This window comes from Macaca fascicularis, chromosome 3 (genome assembly GCF_037993035.2).
Source record: "Macaca fascicularis isolate 582-1 chromosome 3, T2T-MFA8v1.1".
Lineage (NCBI taxonomy): Eukaryota > Metazoa > Chordata > Mammalia > Primates > Cercopithecidae > Macaca > Macaca fascicularis.
In genome coordinates this window covers 122,403,916-122,424,524 of record NC_088377.1, presented here as the reverse complement: position 1 = coordinate 122,424,524, position 20,609 = coordinate 122,403,916, and the positions used below count along the sequence as shown (strand labels likewise).

Here is a 20,609-nt window from a genome sequence, read left to right as displayed (position 1 = left end):
TCAATATAAAAGACTAATGTGATTTTCATGGTATTTCATGAAGATACTAAATTCTGTATAATGGGCTATAAATATGATGAGAGTACATGGGTGAAGACTAAACATGAAAAAGGAAGAATAGTTGTAATAGATGGCAATAATTATAATTTGAGAAAATTATGAAAAATCAAAACTACTGTTGAAGCACTAATTTTTTTTTTTTTTTTTTTTTTTTGAGATGGAATCTCTCTCTGTCGCCCAGGCTGGAGTGCAGTTGTGCAATCTTGGCTCACTGCAAGCTCTGCCTCCTGGGTTCACGCCATTCTCCTGCCTCAGCCTCCTGAGTAGCTGGGACTATAGGTGCCCGCCACCACGCCTGGCTAATTTTTAAATATTTTTAGTAGAGATGGGATTTCACCATGTTAGCCGGGATGGTCTCGATCTCATGACCTCGTGATCCACCCGCCTCAGTCCCACAAAGTGCTGGGATTACAGACGTCAGCCACCGTGCCTGACCAAAGTACTAAATATTATTACAAGTTACAGACCACTAAAGTTCAGTGCTTTTTGAAATAATGTGTCATCATCTTCCTTGACATAGGATCAAATTAAACAGTATTACATCCATTCCTTTTTGTTCTTTTTTTTTGAGACACGGTCTTGCCGTCACCCAGACTGGAGTGAAGTGGTGTGATGTCGGCTCACTGAGGCCTTGACCCCCTGGGTTCAAGTGATCCTTCTACCTCTCAGCCTCCTGAGTATCTGGGACCACAGGCATATGCCACTACACCTGGCTAATTTTTGTATATTTTGTAGAGACAAGTTTTTGGCATGTTGCCCAGGCTGGTCTCAATCTCTTGGGCTCAAGCGATTGTCCAGCCTCTACCTCCCAAAGTGCTAAAATTACAGATGTGGGCCACTGTGCCTGGCACATCTATTCTTCATAATTCACATGTATACTCTCCCTATCAGATAATTTGCTTCAGGATTTCTGATTAAAATGTCAGCAAAAGCACTTGTATATACTATGCCTTTCTTTGCTCCAAGCCTATAAGAATGCAGTGTGAAAAAATTTAATCATAAGTAAATACATTTTATCTACATTTAAGACAAGAAAAATCTCAACAGACCATAGAAGTAGAAAAGAAAGTCTTAGTGATGAGTGGATGTTGATGCTTACAGTAAGTCCTCAATGTTGTCAGTAGGTTCTTGGAAACTCTGACTTTAAAGGAAATGATGTATAATGAAACCAATTTTACCAAGTAGGCTAATGGACAGAAACAAGAGTTAAGTCCTTATGGCATATTTCTGGTTATAAAAACATCACCAGACTTCTAGATAAAGACCAAAAAACTTTAAACATTGAAATAACTGTGAACTGGACATAAATTTAAGAAAGAGTAATAAAAATAAGATATTATAATTACTTACCCAACTGTACCAGTGCAAGGTCATGAATGGCCGCAGTGTATCCTGGAAGGTTAGTGCACAGGGTGAGAACCAACCCTGGACAGGATGCCATTCCATCACAGGGCACACTTACAGATGCACCCACACTCACTCAGACTGTGAACATTTAGACACGGCAACATATTAGGGATGTGGGAGGAAGCCAGAGTACCCAGAAAAAAAGCCATGCAGACATGGGGAGAGATTGCAGACTCCACACAGTGGCCCCAGCTGGAATTGGTTGTTTTCAATCAACAATATAATGAAAGGACCTATTGTACAGAAACCTAGGTGATCTTCGTGGGAAAGAGAACCAAAAGTATTTTGCAAATGGCAGGAGATTGGAACTGGATTCTCAGTATAAAAGTAGGGAACTGGGACCGTGTTTTAGGCAGTGCACCTATACCTGAAATACTATACCTGAAATAATTCCGCCTGACACTGTTGGTGTTTTCCTGTGACTCAATGAGGCAGTTAGGCAAAAATAGGAGTGTAATCCTATAATATATGTAGAGGTAGCACCTGGATTAGAGCTCTACTTATGAAGGACCAAAGTTCCAGTCTTCTTAATGTTAGACCTGCTCTGGAGCTGTGTATCTCCAGAGAGCGTGAGTAACCATGCAACCGCACAGCAGGCAGGAGTTCACAGAGGATAAAACTTCCACATAAAATGACCTTGCAAATAAATATCTTAAGAAACATAAGGAAATATATTGCCATAAGAGATATCAGACATATTAAGTAGGATCATTTACATCTGAGGAAACGAGAGTAAGAACCACAATTCCAAAAAAAAAACCTTATAAATGTTTAAGATTTTCAAATGAAGTCATAATTCACTATGAGAGAAGAAGTAAATAAGAACAGGTGGAATGAAAAGGGGCCACTTGCAAATCTTGTAAAAAAAATTGATAAAATTAAAAATAAACTGTTGGGTAGATTAAAGTCAAGTTGGCATAACAGAAGAGAGAATTCGTGAATCAGAACTATCAACTGGGAATTGAAATTGAAACTTAGGATGAATCAAGTCACCTAGAACGTAGAACAAAGAGGGAAAGAGGTTTAAAACGTGAAAGAAAAGAGACATGGAAGACATAAACCAAAAATAAAATTCAGAGCCCTCCCTCAACCATCTGAGTGGACTCCCTCCTCTCAGCCAGGAACCGAAAGTTAACCTGAAAGACTGTTTCAAGTCATTATGGGAAGCAGGGGTGGATTTACCTCTTTATACCCTCCTCCCTTTTGGAATTTGGGAAAAGCTGACCAGCATTTAACATCAACACAGACCTTAAGTTTGATAAGAAACATTGACAATCTATTCTCTCTGAAGCCTGCTACCTGGAGGCTTCTTCTGCACAATAAAAGTTTGGTTTCCATAACTTCTTATCGGAATCCAGACATTCCTTTCTATTGATAATAACTCAGCCAATTGCCAATCAGAAAAATTTTAAATCTACCTATAACCCAGAAGCCCCTGCCTCGAGTTGTCCTGCCTTTGTGGGCTGAACCAATGTATATCTTAAATGTATTTGATTGATGTCTCGTGTCCCCATAAAATGTATAAAACCAAGCTGTGCCCCAGCTACATTGGCCACATGTTCTCCTCAGGGCTGTGACATGGGCCATGGTCACTCATATTTGGCTCAGAATAAATACCTTCAAATACAGAGTTTGACTTTTTTTGTTGACGAAGATAACTGAGGAGTTCCAGAATGTAAGAATAGTGTCAGGGAAGAGAAATTTTCCAAGGCTGAAAATTTGTTAGATTTGGAGAAAGATGTGTGTCTTCAGATTGAAAAAGCTACCAGTTTCAATGAGGAGAAATAGGGAGGGAAAAACAAACAAAAAACACCTCTAAGTATAGCATAAAGGAACTGTAGATCAAGAATACACACACACACACACATTCTAGCAATTAGGGAAAAGTATATTACTTACAAAGAAATGGCAACCAGGCTATCAACGCATTTATTAGAAATCACAGTTAATGCTCGTATACAATGAAGTTGTGACCATGTTAAGGAAATGAATCCAAGTGAAACATCATTTCCCTTTATGAAAAGATTGATTTTTCTCCAGTGCATTATATTTACTGGAGATTTGCTAACCCAGCATTTATTTAGATTATACACTTGTTTAATTTCTGAACAATTGTGTGCATATACTTTTCCATTGTTTAGATTTGTGTTTCCTTGCTGAAATAACACAATAATTTAAAATTAATGTATAAAGCATAAGTAGGGTTGAAGATGTCCGCTAAGGAAATAAGGATTTAATGAATACCACTTTTTACAACAGTTAATTCGCACACATTTAGTTGAGGTAAAAACTAAGAAAAGTAGATGCTTAAGATAACTTTTTAGCATTCATTATCAGCCTTTTGTGACACTGCATTAGTTTATGTAGTGTCAAATCTGATTAACATCCAATGAGTAAGACTGTATGCTCAGTATTGTGTAAAGCATCTACCATTTCAAAAGAAGCTTTAGATACAGTCTACTTCTTAAAGAGCTTAATTACATATTAGACAACACAACTAAGACTTTTAAGTGATAATCACAAAAGGACTTTATTATTAGTTCCCACTACCTTTATTCAGTGACAGAAGTTCTTCTGCCCATGATAGAAAATTAGAATCTGATCACTCCTAAACTCCTGTGTTCGTTCCCTTTAAGTGAGTAAATGCTTTCTTATCTCTTATGATGATCAAATCTTACATCTCTTTTTATGTTTATAGCTACTTCCCTTCTCCCAGAGCGTACTGCTGCTGGGTGACTTATCATGGGTGAAGGGATCCCAGGGGCTTCTTTTCTCTTTCTTGCTCATTTTTTCCCTAACTCCGCAGTCTCTATTTCTGACCTCTGTGGGGTTGGAGCTTGGAAAAATGAGGGAAAAGGAAATGGAATAGAAACGTTCCTACTTGACTGCTACTGTCATAAGAGCTTTTACTTTTTCTTAACAGATTTTTAAAGTCAACTTCTCTTATATTTTCATGGGTCTTTGGAGATCCCCTCTTCTGCACATCTCTTACCTACAGTTCTTTCTGGGTTAGCGTATCTTTTACTCTCTCCTTAGCCTCTGGAATTCTAGAAATAACCTTCAGCTTCTCAGCTGCTGAGCTCTATTTCCCTTTCTTGGTGGCCCTCTTAAGAAGGACCTAAGACAATCCTTCATGATGGCTCACACTCAAATTTCCAAAATGGCTCCTGAGAAACTCTCACCAATTTTTTTGGGGGGTGTGGGGGGGCGGTCTGGTTAATACAGGGAGTTTAGATTTATTCTAATGCAGCAGTAAATCTGTATCATCCTACCTCACTCTTTTCAGTGTACAGAGTATGAAGCAAATACCAGTCCCCTTAATTATGGGGAACATACATCAGTCTTTCCAAGTTGTTCCATTAAAACTCCTCTCTTTTCATTTGAGGTAAAGGAGGAAGTATACTGTCTTAGGTATTAGATTTGATTTTATCCTACTTGGAACCTAATAAGGTAACCTGTTACTCTTTTATGAATACTGGCAGAAGACATAAGACTCCTGATTTAGAGACAGGTGACTTTATTATTCACAGCACAGCAAGTATCAAGAACATCAAATTATTGTCAATTCTCCTGGACCTCAAGTCCCATGGGGAAATTAGGAAGACTCAGATGGATCCTTACATACAGTAGATCATATTATAGAAGAGGAACACTGAGCTTGGGTAGTCCACTGCTTTTATGACAAGCAGTAAGCACATTTGCTCTTTGTCCCAGAGGGAACATAAGTAAAACTGTTATATTGTTGTTTTCTTTCTTTTTTTTTTTATTTTTTTTATTTTTATTTTTTTTTGCTATTCTGATGTTTATAAGCAAAAATTGAAAAAGATAGATTTACTATTCTTTAAGGCATTCAGTGGAAAGAAGAATAAAATCACATGTTGCTTCTTTATTTCACCAGTAAGCACTCTCATTAGTAGGTTATATTTTTTTTAGATGGAACCATCTGAAGGAGTAAAATAAATGATTAGGGATGTTTCTCGCTTCCAGTCAAAATTGATTAATGAGTATTATTGATAGGGTCTCCTTTTTAAAGTAAGACTTTCCTTATACTTGAATAAAACTATAGTTTTACTGAGAGGGTACAGTCTGCCTTAACATTCTGTTCATTCTTGGTATTTTCAGTACATATTTGTAATGATATTAGGGAAAAACAATTGCAATAATGGTTTCTCTGGACCTACAAGATAATAGTCTGAATATTTTGTATTATCTCTTTGAAATCAAAGGAATTATTTTATAAACCTTTTAAAATACATATATCCAGTAAAGTCTCTGTCTAAATTAATTGAATTGTAAATATATTTTATAATCCTTTTATTATATTTTAAAAACCAGACCCAATAGGAACAATTTAGAAGGTCACACAAATTGTTTATCAAAAAATATAGAAACTTACCAGTAAGTTAGTATACAGTCATTTAATCGCTTCATTAAATTTTCGTTCATCATTATTTCAGTTTCACAGCTTGTAATATCTCCAGCATTAAAAAAGAAAGTTATTCAGTGGTTTAAATTATCAGCCAATAGTTATTTATTGGTAGTTATTTACAGTTGAACACACAGTATTCAGTAGCATTGCTAGGTAATAGAGGTTACAAATGAAGGATATAGAACTGGATTTGCCATTTTTTAGCTGTTTCACCTTGGGAAGATACTTCGTTTTTGAATTCTTCTCATCTGCAATATTATAAATTTGAGGCATCAGATGAGTTTGTGAACAGTGTTTTTAAATTTTCATCTGGTATTGTTAAAATGTCTCTGTTGACAAATATGGTTTATTAATAGTTGTAAATACGTTTCCATATTAAAACTTATGTGTATACAAATTCTCCCAAAGCCAGCTATATCTGTAGAGGTGAATCTGGGGGTTCAGGGGTGCGTGGTATGTGGAATCTCTGTTCCTGGATCAGTGGGTTTATGTGAAGTCTGCATGTGGGCAAGCATGTCTGTTTGTGAATGGATGTATAGGGGTTGATGTGCTTACAGATGACCCCTCCCTGTGTATATATATTGTGCTTTCACGTATGTATTTTCTTTGTGCATGTTTGTATGCATGTGTCGAATGAAGAGCATTTTGTTCATCAGGGTTTACTTACTGACACTTTAAAGAAAAACAGGAAAACAACACTGATTATTCATACTTATAAGAAGGCAGAAGAAGTTTAAAATTTTTATTTTTAGAAATTTGAGATTTTTGTTGCAGGATATAGTACATAAAATTTATGTGTTGAGGGATATAATATATAAAATTTGCTTTTAACTAGTCTATAGACCTTTCTTTTGGGATACGTGATCTTTAAAAGCATTAAAGTTTGTCATATATTTCCCATTTTATAAAGAAGAGAATAACAGCTTGAGATTCATGATTTTTCAAATTATATTTTCATAAAAATTACTTGAGTTAATATCTTCAGTGATTGTTTTGGGGAAGGAGTTATCTCAGTTCAGCCTTTGTCACCTTTTCCATTCCCATTTGTCTGTAATTTTTGTAAAGCTTTATCTCCTTGTGAGTTGTTAACTTCATTCTCCAGTCAGTATAGAATGGTGATGAAGAGAGCAGACTCTGGAATTCCACTTACTGAGTCCAAACACTTGTTTACCACTTAATAGTGTGACTTTTAGCAAGATTTTTTTTAACCTTTCTACCTGTATTTCTTCACCTCTAAAATAATAATAATAATAGTACCTAGCTCATGTGCTTTTGTTGAAAAATAAATGAGATCATTCACATAAAAGCAAGTAGCAGAGTGCCTTCTACAATGCTGGTACTCAATAAATAATTAGATAGGAAAATTTTAATGATGCTTTTCTATTGTTAATTGACACAGTCATCAGACAAACTGGCCTATAATTACTCTTAATAATTGCTAGAAAGAATATGTTATTACGCAGAAGTGCATCATCAGAGCATTTTCAGCACGTTGAATTATAATTTGTTTAAAATTGTATTACCTGCATTTGGCAAAGGATGAATTTCTATTATAGGAATATCCCTTTACATGAAGAGGGTGTGTTCTAATGTCTGTTAATTGTTAGAAATGTCATTAACAGAATAGACATCATAGTTGTATGTTTGCAGAGGTCTTCTATTTTCTGATAGCTCATTCCTCTTTGCCATGCAAGGCAGGAAGCATAGCTCCCCAGCCCTCTTCAGTAATCAGCATGATTCTCTCTTCTGTTAGTACTGTTTCCTACTAAGAACCTTAGAACCTAATTACAGCCTTGGACATGTCATTCATTTCTCCATCCAGGTAACTGAACTAAGAATTTTTGCCTAATTTGAGTCAAGTCTCTGCTTTCTGCTCTTGAGCTATTACCTTGAGTGACCTAGTATTGAGGATACAAGCACTTCCCCAGAAAATCTTCTGTGGTCAAGGCTACTATGTTAAAATAAAAGAACACCCTTCACCGCCAGCAATGGAAGGAGAGTTCCAGTTGTTTGATGTCTTTGTCATTTTTTGGTTTTGTCATCTTTTAAGTTTCGACATTATGATGGGTGTTAATTTATATTTCCGTCATTAGAATGATGTTGAGCACCTTTTTTATGCATACTGACCATTTGGATATTCTCTTTGGCTAAGTACCTGTTCAAGTCTTTTGCCTACTCTTAGACTTTTTCTTATTGCTTTGTAGGTGTTCTTTACATATTAAGGATATGAATTCTTCATTGGATATATGTGTTGTAAATATCTTTTCCCAGTACATGGTCTGCCTTTTTATTCTAATGGTCTCTCTGCCTTCGTTTTCAAAGATGAAAAGAATTTTAGTTATTACTTTTGGTTCCTGTTAAATAGGATTTTAGCTTTAGTCACCATGTTCTGGACAGGTGCTACCCTATAGGTCACCTTTGTGTGAATTAGATAAAAACACTCCCTCTAAGTAGATGCAGCCCCACTAGCATAAGATTTTTTTTTTTTAAAGGGCAGTGTCTTTTAGTGAAGGAAAAGTCTTCTCTCAGGTAGCCTGAGTATTCTGCTAAGGCTACAGCTTGCTGAGTAGAGCTTGGTCTGGCCTGAATTTACCCCTCAGTCTGGTGCCTTAATGCTTGCTTAACACTCAAACCGCAAACCAAAGATGGCACCCTAGGGCAGGTTATCTTTAAATATTCAGAGTTTCTAACTATTGAATACAAATTATTATAGTTTATGTATTGGATTTTCTCTTTTCAAAAGGTTGTTCTTAAGTTGTGGGGAGCTAACTTCCAAGATTAATTTCCTAGTTTTGAGTTGGTTATGTCTTAAAAGTTTGGTTATCAGTTAGATGTCTCACACCCAGGATGTATTTTTCTCACTGAAACACTGTTCTGTGGAATCTTGGTTTATAAACCAACCTATAGTAGTGCGATAGAGAGACCTTAACCACTGTATGTAATGGGTGGTCTTTCTATAGCAAATATTGTTTAGTGGTCTGTCTTAGGGTAGCAGTGGCGTACTTCCCACATTGTCCTAACACTAGAAATAAGGATTACTTCTCTTTCCAGCTACCTATGATGGTTGTGCTGTTATCATGGTGCAGTGGCACCTGTGGATAAGAAGGATGAACTGAGGACACCAGGTCTCTTGCTAGTGATAACCTATAACATTTTTCCTGGTTTTAGGCTAGCTCCCTTCTTTTTTTCTTCTCTTCCCAAAGCCCCCAAATCCTGCTTCCTTTCTCACTGCCATCACTTAATCCTTTTAAGTTAAGATTTCCCATTTCCCTGCTCTATGGTGGAATATAATTCTTTCTGAGAAAGATTTCTGTCTTCTTCAGTCCTTGAGGCAAAAGTGCTCAACCAGTCTTTTGAGGATGAGGGTTTTGGTTTTGCATTTTTTATTTATTTTTTAAAATGGTAACAGTAGTGGGGGAAATAAACAGGACAAAAATAGCAAGTAAACAGAGCTGATGTTACTAAGTTTTCAAAAAATGTGTTTCTGGTTCTCAGATGTTAAGTAAGGCCAGTTTCTGGTTTTTCTTCATTTAATTTCATAAATGCTTTAATCTTTTCTTTGTGACTATGCTAATTTCTCTCTATATAGTTATTATTTATTCCTTGTGACCCAGGATCACGTGTTTCCTAACTTTTTCATGGTTTTTTTTTTTTTTTTGAGAGAGTCTCGCACTGTTGGCCAGGTTGGAGTGCAGTGGTGGGATCTTGGCTCACTGCAACCTCCCCCTCCCAGGTTCAAGCAATTCTTTTGCTTCAGTCTCCCAAGTAGCTGGGATTACAGGCCCACACCACCACGTCTGGCTAATTTTTGTATTTTTTTTTAGCAGAGACAGGATTTCACCATGTTGGCCAGGCTGGTCTTGAACTCCTGATCCACCCACCTTAGCCTCTCAGAGTGCTGGGATTACAGGTGTGAGCCACTGCACCCAGCTGACTTATTCCCTAACTTTTTAAAATGTTGGAGCTAGTGTAATTGGGACCTGTTTCAAGTTGAAAGAAGGCTTCTCACATACTTCTTGACTAGAATTTGAAATATGCCAAGTATATAATATATATTTAGGAAGATGGACTTTTATCCTAATTCCCACTGAATTGTAAACACGAGCATAACTATGTTATATCCCAAAGAAGGTCTGTCTTTGGAATTCACAGTACCTGTGAAAAGCTATAGGATTGTATTATTTAGGTTGGTAATCTAAGTGAAGTAAGGTTTGTAGCATGATGTAGGCTTTTCATCTTCAAGGGTTTGTTAAGTCGGCTTAGAACAAAACTTTTCTGGCTTATTTTGACATCTCAGAAGCCTTGACTAATATTTATCAATTTTAAGGTTTTTAAATATTTTTTAAATGAGCAAGTACAAATTATATTATTAATCTCTAGGCATTCTGAGCTCTTTCATATAAGCTTTTCTGGGTTTGCTTTTATACCTCTGTCCTAATTAAATGAATTGTACAATTTGAAATCCTATTTCTTTTTTATCATAGAGAATTATCGGTCTTGATTTATATTAATTACCTACAAATTTTGATCATTTTCTTATGAAAATTAATGTTCTCTGCAAGAAAATTATTTCAGTTCAACAGAGAGGAAGGAACACAAATATTAACATAATCTTATTTGTACATCTTTTGCAAGCACATTTTATGAGAGATCCATAAGCTACATAGAGCTTTAAAACACTTAAAGGGATGTAAAGATCTCAGCATAAAAGAAAGGATATAAATTCTTCCTTGTTTGAGTGCTTCATTTTCTTCTATATTGTTTTCTCTTCTACTGTTAACCACAGGTAAACATTAGTTTTCTCAGCAACCTATATACTTTTACCCTTGAGCATTTATAGGCTTTAATAGTAATTTTCTATTGTGCTTTATATTGCCATGGTTATTCAAGGTAAATATTTAGATAATTTTGTAATACATTGTATCTTTGTTGTATCTCTCTGGGCTCATCGTAGATGTTCAGGGAATAATTATTAATTGATTAACATCATCTTTTCTACAAGGAAAATAATACCAATATTAAATGACTTCCCCCAAATTGTTAATGGTTTCCTTTAAAATACTCAGAAATTTTTTTACATCACCTAAAATATGTAAGTAGTTTAATGAATTCCAGGTCATATTATAGTAATGACTTTTCTGTGAAACCAGAGAAGTGTGAACCTTCCTTTTAGGAGAATATACCCTAAATTATATTTGTTTTTATAGGTTTTGTGATTGAAGAGCAATATATATAGTAATATATTAATAATTTACTAATACTAAATAGCTTTGATTCTCCACAACATCATGGGATTTACAATTTTAAAGTGTTTAGTAATTGATAAACCAGATCCATTTTGTTTATGTAAGACAGGAACTTAGAAACTAATGTGCCTATGTTTAGAATTCAGGTTTAATTTTAATCAGTAGGCATTTGAAATACTATTTTTCATCTTATAAAAGGTTTTCAAATAGGAAGATATTTCTGGTGTTACAAAGGTAAAATCTGAAATAATCTGGGTAAATGTAGTTAGTGTATTTACCAATAACACTATTAAAATTTGTAAAAGTGAAGCATTTGTAGTATATATTTATTTCTCATTTTTAATAATCTTAATCCTAAAAACTTTCAAGGGTAAATTATTGTGGTGAAATACTGTCTCTTCTTAGAAACTTGAAATTTTTTTAATCAATACCCCAAAACTGAAGAAATAAATATAAAAATTTGGTATTCACTTTTATTCTCTTCTTGCTTCTCCTTCCCTGCCCCCAAAGCAGATTGCCAAACTGAGACAGCAGCTACAACGCAGTAAACAGAGTAGTCGTCACAGTAAGGAGAAAGATCGCCAGTCACCTCTTCATGGCAACCATATAACGATCAGTCATACTCAGGTAGGCTAACTTCTTCTTGTCCAGGTTTGAATAATTACTTTTTGTTCTTTAAGGAGGAGAATTCATCATTTCAGCATTAAAAAACCATAAATCTTTAGCTTTACTAAATTACTAGTTTGTTAAATTGTTATAAAAAGATTGTTAAAAAGCAGTCAGGCGGCCGGACTTGGTGGCTCACGCCTATAATTCCAGCACTTTGGGAGGCCAAGGCGGGTGGATCATGAGGTCAGGAGATCGAGACCATCCTGGCTAACATGGTGAAACCCTGTCTCTACTAAAAAAATACAAACACAAGTTAGCCGTGGTGGCAAGCACCTGTAGTCCCAGCTACTTGGGAGGCTGAGGCAGCAGAATGGCGTGAACCCGGGAGGCGGAGCTTGCAGTGAGCCAAGATCATGCCACTGTACTCCAGCCTGGGCAGCAGTGAGACTCTGTCTCAAAAAAAAAAAAAAAAAAAAAGCAGCCGGGCATGGTGGCTCACGCCTATAATCCTAGCACATTAGGAGGCCAAGGCAGGCGGATCACTTGAGCTCAGGAGTTTGAAACCAGCCTGGCCAACATAATGAAACACCATATCTACTAAAAATACAAAAAAATTAACCAGACTGGTGGTGGGTTCCTGTAATCCCAGCCACTCAGGAGGCTGAGGCAGGAGACTCACTTGAACCCGAGAGGTGGAGGTTGCAGTGAGCCGAGATCATGCAACTGCATTCCAGCCTGGCTGACAGAGCGAGAGTCCATCTCAATGGATAGCCTTCTCTTAATAACAGATAAAACAGAGGATAGTGGTCTCAAGGATGATACTGACCTGGATTGAAACCTTTACTTCCTTCACTTATTGAGCAGCTATGGGCATTATCTCATTCAATCTTCCTAACAGTTCCTTTACCCATCTTTCTCTGTATCTCTATGTATTTTATCCCTATTTTACATATGAAGAAATTGAGGATTAACGTTTTTATTTTCCCCTAGAAATAATTACTAACATATCCCATGGAACCAAATAGTCATGTAACAGAAGAAACCCACGCCGTATATCAAAACAAACTCCGATTAGAGTTTGTTTCACAAAGATAAGGATGATTCAACATTAGTAAATGTATTAATTTAGTTCATTGCATCAGGAAACCAAAGTAGAAAAAACATTTGATTTTTTAGATGCTGAATTACACTTGATAAAAACTTAGTATCATGTGATTTTAAAAAAAACTCTCTTACTAAAAATAGGATATTTCCTAATGTGACTAACTGCAAATATAGTAAGATCCTAACAATAAAATATTAGTAGCGTAATTGTTAAAAAATCAAGTCAAGGATGTCTGTAATTATTGATATTATTTTCTAGTGGTTTAGAGGTTCTAGAACAGGGCAGTAAGAAAAAGAATTATTACTACTAACATAGGATATTATATATTTAGAAAATCAAAGTGAATTAACTAGACTATTAAAACAAATGATAGGATAGCTAAAATGAAAAATACTGACAATACCAAGTGTTGATGAGGATGTGGAACAACCAGAACAGCCATACATTGCTGGTGGGAACACAAAAAGGTACAGCTACTTTGGCAAACATTTTGTCATTTTCTTAAGAAGTTAAACCTATGCTGACCATTCAACCTAGAATTTTCACCCTTTGGTATCAATCCATGAGAAATAAAAGCATATGTCCACACAAAGACTTGTACATGAATCTTCTCAGAGGCATTATTCATAATACTAAAAAAAATGGCTCTCTCACCACTCCTGTTCAACATAGCATTGGAAGTTCTGGCTAGGGCAATCAGGCAAGAGAAAGAAATCAAGGGTATTCAGTTAGGAAAAGAAGAAGTCAAATTGTCCTTGTTTGCAGATGACATGATTGTATATTTAGAAAACCCCATTGTCTCAGCCCAAAATCTCCTTAAGCTGGTAAGCAACTTTAGCAAAGTCTCAGGATACAAAATCAATGTGCAAAAATCACAAGCATTCTGATACACCAGTAACAGACAAACAGAGAGCCAAATCATGAATGAACTCCCATTCACAATAGCTTCAAAGAGAATAAAATACCTGGGAATCCAACTTACAAGAGATGTAAAGGACCTCTTCAAGGAGAACTACAAACCACTGCTCAGTGAAATAAAAGAGGACACAAACAAATGGAAGAACATACCATGCTCATGGATAGGAAAAATCAATATTGTGAAAATGGCCATACTGCCCAAGGTAATGTATAGAATCAGTGCCATCCCCATTAAGCTACCAATGACTTTCTTCACAGAATTGGAAAAAAGTGCTTTAAAGTTCATATGGAACCAAAAAAGACCCCGCATTGCCAAAATCCTAAGCCAAAAGAACAAAGCTGGAGGCATCATGCTACCTGACTTCAAACTGTACTACAAGGCTACAGTAACCAAAACAGCATGGTACTGGTACCAAAACAGAGATATAGACCAATGGAACAGAACAGAGCAATCTACAGCCATCTGATCTTTGACAAACCTGACAAAAACAAGAAATGAGGAAAGGATTCCCTGTTTAATAAATGGTGCTGGGAAAATTGGCTAGCCATAAGTAGAAAGCTGAAACTGGATCCTTTCCTTACTCCTTATACGAAAATTAATTCAAGATGGATTAGAGACTTAAATGTTAGAACTAAAACCATAAAAACCCTAGAAGAAAACCTAGGTAATACCATTCAAGATGTAGGCATGGGCAAGGACTTCGTGTCTAAAACACCAAAAGCAACAGCAACAAAAGCCAAATTGACAAATGGGATCTAATTAAACTAAACAGCTTCTGTGCAGCAAAAGAAACTGCTATCAGAGTGAACAGTAAACCTGGGAGAAAATTTTTGCAATCTATTCATCTGACAAAGGGCTAATATCCAGAACCTATAAAGAACTCAATCAAATTTACAAGAAAAAAGCAAACAACCCCATCAAAAACTGGGCAAAGGATATGAACAGACACTTCTCAAAAGAAGACATTTATACGGCCAACAGACACATGAAAAAATGCTCATCATCACTGGCCATCAGAGAAATGCAAATCAAAACCACAATGAGATACCATCTCACACCAGTTAGAATGGCAATCATTAAAAAATCAGGAAACAACAGGTGCTGGAGAGGATGTGGAGAAATAGGAACACTGTTACACTGTTGGTGGGACTGTAAGCTAGTTCAACCATTGTGGAACACACTGTGGCTATTCCTCAAGGATCTAGAACTAGAAATACCGTTTGACCCAGCCATCCCATTACCGGGGATATACCCAAAGGATTATAAGTCATGCTGCTATAAAGACACATGTACGTGTATGTTTATTGCGGCACTGTTGCACAATAGCAAAGACTTGGGATCAACCCAGATGTCCATCAGTGACAGACTGGATTAAGAAAATGTGGCACATATACACCACAGAATACTATGCAGCTATAAAAAAGGATGAGTTTGTGTCCTTTGTAGGGACATGGATGCAGCTGGAAACCATCATTCTCAGCAAACTATCGCAAGAACAGAAAACCAAACACCGCATGTTCTCACTCATAGGTGGGAACTGAACAATGAGATCACTTGGACGCAGGAAGGGGATCATCACACACCGGGTCCTATTGTGGGGAGGGGGAAGCGGGGAGGGATAGCATTAGGAAATATACCTAATGTAAATGACGAGTTAATGGGTGCAGCACACCAACATGGCACATGTATACATATATAACAAACCTGCATGTTGTGCACATGTACCCTAGAACTTAAAGTATAATAAAAAAAAAAAAAGAAAAAAAATGGAAATAGACAAATATCAAGTCATGAGTGGATAAACACTTCATAAACCCTGCATCCATGCAATACTGTTAGGCAGTAGAATGGAAGGAACTACTGATATATGGAATAACATGACTGATTCTCAAAAACATCATGCTAAGTGAAAGAAATCAGGAGCAAAAGGCTACATACTGTATGATTTGTTATGTTAAATTCTCAAAAAGGCAACATTATCAAAACAAAGTTTTAGGGATGTGGATTGACCACAGAGAGGCCCTAGGGAAACTTTTTGGATGATAGAAGGTTCTAAATGTGACTAGACTAACAAAGCTCAACAAATTGCATACTTAAAATGGGAGAATTTTATTGTATGCCGATTATAACTCATTAAAGCTGTAAAACAAACTGGCAAGCCTGAGACATTTGAAGTGAAAATTCTTTTATGCCTTCCTTTTTCTTCTTAATCTGATAGAATTAACATATTGTTTGTGTTTCAAGCAGTTTTTCTCTAGGATACCAATGCACTTACAGTAGATCAGTTGACTCATTGACTTAACAAAGAAGACTTACACAATTGTTCAATTTTACATTGAATTTTTGCCATGTGATTATTCTTAAAAATTATTATCCTTTGCTATACATACTGAAATATTTGTAGGTGGAATATGAAGTCTGGAATGTACTTTAAAGTATTCTAAAAACCAAAAAGGTTGTTCACGTGAAACAAATTGGTAAATGTTGATAATTTTTGAGGTTGGATTATGTGTACCAGGGGGTTTATTTTGTTTCTCTATTGAATTATGTTTGTGATTGGAATTTTCCATAATGAAAAGGGGAAAACTGAAACTAGATGACTAGATAAAATATAAACATAACACAAATTCAGTTTTCTCTTGTATTAGTAATAACATGTTTGAAAATATGATAAAAATATAAAATACCTGGAATCAAACTTACAAGAAATATGTAAACCATACATCTTTGAGAACATGAAATAGAAGTCTTAACACATTAATAGATGGGAAGATTCAGTATTTTTCAAATAGCAATTTACCTGAAATTGTTTTGAGTTCCAGTGCAAATTTTAAATGAATTGTTTTTATTACTTGAAAAGTTGTCTTCAAAGGTCAATGAAAAACCAGTGCCCATTAATAGAAAAGAAAATTTGAAAGGACTTTTCCTACAAGATATGAAAATATAATATAAAATTATAGCAATTAAGTGGCACTCTGTCTAGGGATTATCAGATAGTAGCTCCAGGAAATCAAATACAGAATCCATAAAGAAATGTCGGGGCAGTTGGATTACTGTGTGGGGAAAAGAATACTAAGACTTTACACCATACACAAAAATAAATCATGATAGGTTAAGTATTTAAATATGAAAAACCATAAAAATCCAGAAAGAAAAATATTTGATTAAAGTTGATTACCTATTTGATAAAATACAGTTAACCCTTCAACAACAATGGGGATTGGGGCATCGACCTTCATGCAGTTGAAAATTTGTTTGTAACTTTTGGGTTCCCAAAACCTTAACCTACTAACAGCCTACTGCTGCACAGAAGCCTTACTGATAACATAAAATAGTCACTTAACATATTTTGTATGTTTCATGTATTATATACTATATTCTTTAATAAAGTAAGCTAGGGAAAAGAAATGATCATTAATAAAATCATAAGAAAGAAAAAATATGTTCAGTGTTCATTAAGTGGAAATGAATCATCATAAAGGTCTTCCTCCCCATTGTCTTCATGTTGAGTAGGCTGAGGAGGAGAAAAAAGAGGAGAGGTTGGTCTTGCTGTCTCGGGGTGGCAGAGGTGGAAGAAAATCTGTATGTAAGTCGGCCCGCACAGGTCAAACCCATGTTGTTCAAGAGTCAACAGTATTTGAAAAAATACTTGATAGTAATATATGAAAAAGAGTGAAAACTTCAATATGAAAAAAGTTCATGCATCAACAAGAGACAAAAGACATTGATGAGCAGCAACTCACAGTTGGCAAGAATACACCATTGTATGGGAAATATTATTAGTGTGCTAACCCATGATTAGCAGTCTACCTTATCACAGATCATGTATGTCAACTTGATTCAGTGTAAGATAGAGGTCATTTGTTGTTTTAATTTTTACCTTATTAATCTTTATTTTTCTTATTCTTTCCTGTTGTATAAATCCTTAAGCATCAAAAGTCTTGTCTTACACTTTTTACTTAACAACTATTAGTGGTAGTTAATTTTCGAGAACTCCTGCCAAGGACTTTTGAAAACAGCCTTTAAATTGTTAAGTGAGTTGTTAAGCTTAGCATAATACTGTTGCCACATGACTTAATAATCCAACAGATTTTCTTAGATGGAAATGGAAGATACTAGAAGGTAATTGTCACTATACAGAAAACAAACATCTTTTAAACATACTCATACAGAGCTATGCAGTGGACTTACGTGATATATTTAAGTTACGTGACTTCAACTATGCTGTTCCCGTGAAATAGAAAAAGGAAAACAATGTAAATAATGCAGAAGATTCTGCCATTCTACTGAACAATTATATACATTATACAGCTATGCCTTTATACTTACATAAAGGGATTTGAAATGATTATTTTGACTATGTAATTTTCATTTTACTTTCTTAGTACAGAACCTAAATTTCTCTATGTGTACCTGAATTTTTATTGTATTTGGAAGGTCAGAAATAACTCTGTTCATTGAGTTTCAATTTTAATATTTACCATACTCCTTAGTTCTTAATTGCTTTGACCATAAATAATTTGATGCCACCTTTATCTTATCTCATAGGCTACTGGATCAAGGTCAGTTCCTATGCCACTGTCAAATATATCAGTGCCAAAATCATCTGTTTCACGTGTGCCCTGCAATGTAGAAGGAATAAGCCCTGAATTAGAAAAGGTATTCATTAAAGAAAATAATGGGAAGGAAGAAGTATCCAAGGTAAGGTTACGTGGGATATTTGAATCCTTTTTTTCTTTGATATAACGACCTGTCTGAAAAGTACTTTTTTAGTAACGGCTTTACTAAGATACAATTCACATGCCATCCAGTTTACTCATTTAGTGTACAATTCAGTGGTTTTTAAGAGATTCAGAGTTATACAACCATCACCACAATCAATTTTACAGCATTTTCATCATCCCAAAAAGAAACATTTTATCCTTTCACAGTGGACTCTCATTTCCCTGTAATACTCTTGGCCCTAGGCAGCCACTAATCTGCTTACGGATTTTTTGGTGGTGATTCTAGACACTTCATATCAATGGAATCATACAACGTGGCCTTTTGTAACTGAATTTTTTTTTTAACTTAGTGTAGTGTTTTTAAGGTTCACCCATGTTTAGCCTGTTATCGGTGACTTTCTTTTTATGGCCAAATATTAATCAGTTATATGGATTTTATTTATTCAGTTATCAGTTAATGGAAATTTGGATTGTTTTACTTTTTGGCTATTGTGAATAATGCTTCTATAAACATTTGTATACAAGTTTTTGTGTGAATATACTGTTTGCATTTCTCTTGGGTATATACCTAGGGTTGGAATTGCTGATATGGTGACTCTGTTTAACCTTTTGAGGAACTACCAGACTCTTTTCCAAAGTGTCTTCATTATTGTCCATTCCTACCAATGTATAAGAATTCCAATTTCTCTGCATCCTCACCAACACTTGTGATTATCTGTCCTTTTTTAATTATAGCAATATTAGTGGATGTGAAGTGATACATCATTGTGGTATTAATTTGCATTTCCTAGTGGCTGAAGATGTTAAGCATCTTTTCATGTGCTAGTGGTTTTTTTGTTTTGTTTTGTTTTGTTTTGAGATGGAGTCTCTCTCTTTCCCCCAGGCTGGAGTGCAGTGGCATGATCTCAGCCCACCGCAAGCTCCGCCTCCCGGGTTCCCACCATTCTCCTGCCTCAGCTTCCCGAGTAGCTGGGACTACAGGCGCCCGCCACCAAGCCCAGCTAATTTTTTTGTATTTTTAGTAGAGACGGGGTTTCACCATGTTAGCCAGGATGGTCTGGATCTCCTGACCTCATCATCCACCCGCCTCGGCCTCCCAAAGTGCTAGGATTACAGGCATGAGCCACAGCACCCGGCCTTTAGTGGTCATTTGTATATTCTCATTGGAGAAATGTTTTTTTTAGATCTTTTTCCCTATTTTAAAATTGGCAGTGAAATTGCTAGGTTGTAGCATTTATACATTTAAAATCTTGAATATTGCCAGAATTACCCTCCCAAAAGGTTATACTGTTTTACTCTCCTTCAAAATTTCATGTTAAGTTTATAATTTTATATATATTACAACATCAAGGAATTCTTCGGACATCATGGCATCCCTGTTTACCATTGAACTCTTGTTTTTTGTTTTTTGTTTTTGAGACAGGGTCTCATTCTGTTGCCCAGACTGGAGTGCAGTGGCACAATCTCGGCTCACTGCAACCTCTGCCTCCCAGGTTCAAGTGATTCTCCCACCTCAGCCTCCTGAATAGCTGGGATTACAGGCGCACACCACCATGCCCAGCTAATTTTTGTATTTTTAGTAGAGACAGGGTTTTACCATGTTAGCCAGGCTGGTCTCGAACTCCTCACCTCAAATGATCCGCCCACCTTGGCCTCCCAAAGTCCTTGGATTACAGGCATGAGCCACTGTGCCCAGCCCATTAAACTGTTTTCTTTACACATTAAGTAAAGTTTAAGAACAGTAATGTAAGGATGTAAACTTTTGGTCTAATTTTTAGAGGATGAGATAATTCACATATTTGCTGATTCCTTAAAAACATCCTTAAAAAGCAAAACTGTACTAAAATAAAAAACTTGGTAAAGTACTTCTGCTTTTAAATAAGCCATACTTCAATTGTAGCCATATCAGAATTATTCTGGGATAACCTACAAACTTATAATTTTTAAAAGTTTTAGATTTATGATTAAGTGTACCTCAAAGTTTTAATTAATCAAAATATCACCATGAACTGGCCAGTAGCCAAAAAAGGAAAATTGTCTGGTTAACTATGTCAGTATTCCAACATAGTTAACCAGACATCTTGTTCACATTTTTTTGTTTATAAAATGA

At 35.7% G+C, this 20,609-nt stretch overlaps 1 protein-coding gene across 16 annotated transcripts in view; it reads left to right on the top strand.

Moving 5' to 3' along the window:
* Window positions 1-20,609, top strand: part of GLCCI1 (glucocorticoid induced 1) — a 131,165-nt gene that overhangs the window by 84,145 nt on the left and 26,411 nt on the right. For 8 of the 16 annotated variants that reach the window (XM_074035443.1, XM_045387600.2, XM_074035441.1 and 5 more), the window contains 2 exons: window positions 11,656-11,769; window positions 18,324-18,476. In XM_074035443.1, coding sequence (XP_073891544.1) covers window positions 11,656-11,769; window positions 18,324-18,476 — 267 coding nt within the window. Of the gene's footprint in view, window positions 1-11,652; window positions 11,770-18,323; window positions 18,477-20,609 lie in introns of all 16 variants that reach the window. The other 8 variants (XM_074035442.1, XM_045387599.2, XM_045387601.2 and 5 more) reach the window with 1 other exon arrangement.